We start from the raw sequence: 6,942 nt of genomic DNA on the forward strand, positions 1-6,942 counted from the left end.
GTAGGACGTAGGACGTGGTCTGAAATAGACAGACGACCAGAGAGACGTATAAGACTATTCTTCTGTGACTGTGACGTCGACGGAGAACCGATGTCTTTTGTGTCTAGTCATGGTTTGTGTTCGTGCGAGTGTGTCTCTCTCTCTCACAAGAGTGTGTTTATTATTGTGTGTGTGAGTGAGTGAGTGAGTGAGTGAGCTGTGATAACAGGGTGTGTGTAGCTGCGTCCACAGATAGATCAGATGAGCAGGGGTGTGTGGGGCTGTGCCCCTCTGCAGCAGTTTTAGCATGTCCTCTAAAAACTCAGCCTCTGTCATTAGCCTGCGTGTGTGTCCTCTAGCTACGTAGCTCACATCCTCTATCGCACGTTCATCCTTTTTACGTTTGTTGTGTTCCGCTGCTACAATGGACGTGCAGGGAATTAAGGTGCACTTGTGGTAGGTAGAGAAATAGATGAAAGGATGAAAAAGGCATCATAGCAGTTAGCAGCAGGGCTCAGCTGAGCACTAGCGGTGTGTTGCATCCATGGAGCTGTGACGTAGGAGAAACACCTTCCCTTTGAAACACAGGCCAAGCCCTGTACGTTGAGAAGCCATTTCTGCCATGTCATCATACACATCCTGGTGTACAGATTTACACTTGTTTTTGGTGTCAATATAAGGTGTTAGCAATGTTAGCAATCTTGCTCAACACAGTTCACACCATCCCTCCTGACGTGTTTTCATCTGGTGTACATGCCGTAAAGGTGACGTGTATTCTATAGTATTCTAGTGGTCTCACTTTAATGCTGCTTAACACTAGAAGAGCCGATCAAGGACCCTCCTTTTCCTAGATATGTGCATTCTACCACCCAGTATCCTTACATTTTCAAAATCACATCAGGATAAGTCAGTATAAAGCTATTTTGCAGTTTCTCTGTGTAGGAGGCAGGCTAATTTACTCGCGGACCAACTAGTGGTCTTTGTGTGTAAGAAGCAGCTTACCATTATCTCTCTAATAGTAGGTAAAAAAGGCACGGCTGTTCTAGTGTTACGTTTTCATTTGGAACATTTTTCAAATTACGCCTAATGCAATTGTGAATCAGTGTGACCTTGTTTGTTGTGACAATTTTTTTAAAAAGATGTGTATGACATGGATATCATTGGTAATATACTATAATGAGAGTTTTATTACAATGTGGTAAGAACTAGAAATCGCTATGTTTCTTTCAAGAACCACATTCACATATTCATGTCCTATTCATATTCATGTCCTAGTTTAGTCTCTTGCTTGATCCTGTATACTGGTCTTTTGCAGATCCTATTCTGTGACTCAAACTTGACTGAGAATCTAAGCATGGTGGGTTATGTTAGATCATTGTTATTTGTTTAATGTTGTTTACTCTGACATGTAATAGATGGGCTTTAGAAACAGTGTTTAATTGATATATTAAATCAAATTAAATCTTAATTGGACATGGCTGGCTTAGCCATGGATGAGCTATGAAGCACATCTGAAAAAAGACCAAAACATAGAAACAAAGACCCCCATTCCAAGTTCATTACCGCCAGTGGCAAGTCTCTTTTTAATAACACTCACTGTCCCAGAACTCCCTTCAGGTAGGAAGACTCCATCAGTTGTTGTGACAGTCTCATATCGAGCTGCCTAACCCCAGCCAGAAGATAATCACGACGACTACGTCAGCTTTAAGCTGCTTAAGGCACGAACCAAGAACCTTACTGAACAGGCCTAGTTGAGGACATCCACACCTTAAGCTTCTTTCCCCGTGCTCTGTGTCCTGTTGTACCTGAGGTCCCACGCTCTGTGCTCTCTGTCTGTCTGCTGTTTGCTGTCTGTCACCACCTGAAACCTAAAACGAACACCTACCTCACCCACAGTCCATTCTTGAGGAGTTAAATCCCTGCCGGAGTTTGAAGTCTGAAATCTCCACTTGAAAGATATTCAGCAGAAGTACTGAACATCGTATACTCTCTGTAAAAAAAACGGGATGTTTTTACCGGATGTTTTTACTCGATGATGGTGAATGTTGAATGGCATTCTTACAGGAGCTCTGAAATATCTGTCTCACTTCTTTCGAAGAAGATCTCTGTACTACTAGACGAAGTTCGAACTTCTTGAAGTTCTATCTGGCAGGTCGAGAGCTTGGTGGCGCTATATCAGGACTGGGGAGTGACTGCAGTGTCTCACCCTGCTGCTCTGTGAGAAGGGAGGGAGACTCTGGGCACCATGCCTTCCCTGCCCACCCTCAGTAGCCTGGGTAAGCTGTGTAGCTCCAGCCGCACCCATACGGTGGACCGCTCCCGCGTGAAACACCGGAGCTCTGTCAAGCGTATGTCCATCATAGAGGACGGGAGCGTGGCTCAGGTGCTGTACCTCGTTCCCAAACAGTACATGTCAGAGCGGCTGCCTTACCTCAACCCCAACGACTACTACCTCAGTGAGAGGCTCTCTGACCTGGCGGCAGGTATGGCTATGAGGCACGCAGACGTAAGGGTTCTGTGTTTCTTTCTGTCTATGTTTTTTTGTTGTCTTTCTCCGTCTTCTTATCCATCCATCTCTTCATCCATCCTTCTCTTCATCCATCCATCCTTATCTACTGTTAGATACTCAACTGCCTTGCCCAGATCGTTCGATTAACGCCTTATCAAAGGCTTTCCTGAAAAATGCAATAATCGATTTCTTCAACAAGAGGTTTTCACAAAAACCTCTAACTTTGCAATGTTATAAAACTTAATTGACATACTTTTTGCAATGTTTGATATAAGAATTGAGTGCTACGGTTTACATTAGTGCGGCCTACCCACTGCACTCAGATAATGCAGTTTGGTGGCTGTTTGTGACACCCTGAAGCAGATTATGAAAGTGAATTGATGTGAAGCTGCACAGATGACTTTATTTTAATTGGATGAAAGTGAGTAATTATGCCACTTCAGCCATTGAAGCTCTGGCTTTCTGTGTGTGTGTGTGTGTGTGTGTGTGTGTGTGTGTGTGTGTGTGCGCGCGTGTGTGTGTGTGTGTGTGTGTGTGTGTGTGTAGGTGTGTCTGTGTGCGTCTGTGAGAGTGTGTGTGTGTGTGTGTTGTGTAAATGCTTACTCACTATCACACACAACAATTGCCAACACTGCCTGTTTTAATGAAAGGTAATCATAGTTGTATACTACGTTATATTAGAGGAGACATGGCTTCAGGGGACAGGGAGGCCCTTCATTGTGAATCACTGAATCACTAATTCACACTGTTTTGGTTATTGTAATAATATCAATCTGACGATCATGATTCCATTGGAATTGATAGATGATTCTTTGTTGAGAATATCTGACACAGTCTAATACTCACTACATTTGATCCGTGCTATTACTTACTTATGATTACACTGAGTTCATTTGCAAACACTGAGCAAACTGCGACACTTTAAATGAATGTGCAATAACACTATGTGCAATATGACAACCCTAGTCGTCTTATCTGTACAGTATAGTATAGTGGATAGTGTACATAGCCTTTATTTATGTAAACCAGCTCCTTTCCCTTCTTGTTTTTTTAGTTGTTTTTTTTTTCTTTCCTAGCACCAGGAGAGCCACCCCTCCCAAATGTCGTTGTTTGGTACCTGTACTGTAGCAATGACAATAAAGACCATTCATTCATTCAGTTCATTTGGAAAGGGAGAGTGATTATTGGACCTTCTCGTGGTATTGTGTAACACAACTTAGCCCTCAGTTACTCCATGGGGAATGTCCCTGTAATTAGTAATTCGTAATTGTAAATGTAACAATTGTAAATGTACGGGGAAAAAAAGATCTATGAATGAAATTGTTTCGTTGGACACAGCTCGACCACTACCTGTGCTATGCTTGCTGATGGTTATTATTAGGGTAGGATTAGGTCAGTTGACTTATTGCTTATACAATTCTGCATGCAATACTGCAGCCTACCTTTCCTGTTTTTCATCGTATTCTATGCTTTTTTCTATTTTATGACTCTCTAGAAATGTGATATTTACATTTATGGTTTGAATGATGACATTCCCTCAGCCTCATCCTTTAAGGTGAGGGGTTTATACAGTACGGAACGGGATGGTGAGGGATAGTCAGACACTGAGATAATCTATCAGTAAACCAAAAGATCACCCCTCATCCATGGATAATAGGCTTTGATGACCAAGAACTGCTTTTGGCAGAATACTGTCACCGGATATTCATGGATTTGGAGGGGAACATACCTACTGTAGGTTACCTCATGTGTGTCTCATGGTGACATAATAACAAGAGGCTATATCACTGTTTTTGCTACCTTGTAATCATCCTCTGAATACTCTAAAGTCCCTCAATACAGAGGCCTTGCAATCTAAATATGATCTAACATCCCAAAAACATTCCCGAAATCTGTAGTGAAGTGAAACATCTTATGCAACCTATCTTGTACCTGGCTGAGTAAGTAAGGAGATTCGCGAGATTATTATGCCTTATGTGACTTATGAGCAAATGACAACTGTGTGTGTTAGACCATCCAGCAGATGGCACAGTTGACTCTGCGGCAGATTCATAGATTCAATCAGGGACGCTGTAATAGCTATAATTAATATTATTGTTGAGTCCTGCAATAGAAAAGTATGGCAGGCTGCTTGCTAATGCCTATTGCTCTCAGCCACAGGACGGTAAGCACTTGGAAGCGCTGTTGCTGTGTGATGCTTAATTGGTATTAGTGGTGGATCGCTGTCCAATCCTATCTTCTCTACCCCCGTCTGCTGACATTGGATTGGATCTAGTGGTCTTTGATCTCTCAATATTGGTTACTTTCCCAGCCTTTGATACTGTAGGTCAGGGTGCCTGTTGACACAATACACTTATTATTATTTTTTACAATTAGGGATACATCTATGTGTTATGGTACATGTGGGAATACGGTACATGTGGGAAAACTAGGGTTTGGGTTAGGTGCTAGGGTGCTACGGTTAGGGTTAGGGTTAGGGTTAGGGGTAGGGTTAGGGTTAGGGTTAGGATTAGGGTTGGGGTTAGACATGCCAGCATGTACCAAGTCGACGTAGCACCTAACCCTAACCCTAGTTTTCCCACATGTACCGTATTCCCACATGTACCGTAACATATGTATCGATTGTAAGTCGCTTTGGAATAAGGCGTCTGCTAAATACCAAAAATGTAAATGTAATGTTCTAAAAATCTAAGATGACAAAAGTAATGGTAATATCATTGCATGTTTTTTTGTCATTTAGTGTTTTGTCATTTCTACGGTCCATGGTGGCTGTGTGTGTGATCCCTGGGGTCAGCTATTATAACTGTTGTATCGTGATGTCTGTAATTGGATCTCAAAGGATCCACAGGAGGATAATTTAAAGGATTAGGCGAGGTCACGACAAGCCTCACCCGTGTTCCCAGATGAACCCACCACACCTTACACCAGTGGTTCTCAAACCTCTCCTCGGGGACCCGCAACCTCTTCACATATTATTTGATCTGTTCCACCACCACCAGCACACCTGATTCAACTAATCAAGTACAAAGCAATTAGGATTTGTACTTGATTAGTTGAATCAGCTGTGCTGCTGGTGGTGGAACAGATCAAATATGTGGAGCGGCTGGGGGTCCCCGAGGAGAGGTTTGAGAACCACTGCCTCACAGTCTATTAAGAGTTAATATGATGAGGTATATGACTGCTACTCCAGAGAGGGAGATGTATGTTGACACTGTCCTATGGTTAGCTGTGTAGTGTTTTCTTTCTTAGTAGAAAACTAAACATCAAACATAAACTGTTGTGTATTGTTTCTTTGGTCATACCTACACCTGTGCAGCAAATTACTCCAGTAACGATATTGTAACTCGCTGTTATGTATTAAATATGAATATTACATATAGCAAATATGTTCAAGTCAAGACTAAAAACGCATCTTTTTAATATAGCCTTTAAATGACCAAATAATTTAATTATGATTATATAATGATTAAAGCACTTTGAGCTGCAACGTTTGCAGGAAAAGTGCTATACAAATAAAAGTTATTATTATTATTATTATTATTATTATTATTATTATTATTAGTAGTAGTAGTAGTAGTAGCAGTAGTAGTAGTAGTAGTAGTAGTAGTAGTAGTAGTAGTAGCAGTAGTAGTAGTAGTAGTAGTAGTAGTAGTAGTAGTAGTAGTAGTAGTAGTAGTAGTAGTAGTAATAATAGTAGTAGTAGCAGTAGTAGTAGTAGTAGTAGTAGTAGTAGTAGTAGTAGCAGTAGTAGTAGTAGTAGTAATAGTAGTAATAATAGTAGTAGTAGCAGTAGTAGTAGTAGTAGTAGTAGTAGTAGTAGTAGTAGTAGTAGCAGTAGCAGTAGCAGTAGTAGTAGTAGTAGTAGTAGTAGTAGTAGTAGTAGTAATAGTAGTAATAATAGTAGTAGTAGCAGTAGTAGTAGTAGTAGTAGTAGTAGTAGTAGTAGTAGTAGCAGCAGTAGTAGTAGTAGTAGTAGTAGTAGTAGTAGTAGTAGTAGTAGTAGCAGTAGTAGTAGTAGTAGTAGTAGTAGTAGTAGCAGTAGTAGTAGTAGTAGTAGTAGTAGTAGCAGTAGTAGTAGTAGTAGTAGTAGTAGTAGTAGTAGTAGTAGTAGTAGTAGTAGTAGTAGTAGTAGTAGTAGTAATAGTAGTAATAATAGTAGTAGTAGCAGTAGTAGTAGTAGTAGTAGTAGTAGTAGTAGTAGTAGTAGTAGTAGTAGTAGTAGTAGTAGTAGTAGTAGTAGTAGTAGTAGTAGTAGTGGTAGTAGTAGTAGTATTGTTTTGTAAATTCATAGCAATGGCGGAGTGGTTTTATATTTGTGTAATAACACAAACCTCTCTACACGTAACATGTGTTGGGACAACATGTATAATACCAATAATATCCACCAGATCTTCTTGGCAGTACACACAGTACTACCACTCTGTGGCAAATAAGTGTTGTGCCATAATGATACA

The 6,942-nt window shown here is 40.8% G+C and overlaps 1 protein-coding gene across 1 annotated transcript in view; it reads left to right on the forward strand.

Annotated features, from left to right (window-relative positions):
• Positions 1–2,224: 2,224 nt before the first annotated feature.
• The window catches only part of ablim1a (actin binding LIM protein 1a), a gene marked incomplete at both ends in the record, with an annotated part of 45,381 nt that continues 40,663 nt past the window's right edge, over positions 2,225–6,942 (forward strand). Inside the window, one exon of the mRNA XM_080529607.1 lies at positions 2,225–2,462. Coding sequence (XP_080385733.1) covers positions 2,225–2,462 — 238 coding nt within the window. The remainder of the gene's footprint in view (positions 2,463–6,942) is intronic.

Source organism: Nansenia antarctica (genome assembly GCF_963989245.1).
Source record: "Nansenia antarctica genome assembly, chromosome: 1".
NCBI lineage: Eukaryota > Metazoa > Chordata > Actinopteri > Argentiniformes > Microstomatidae > Nansenia > Nansenia antarctica.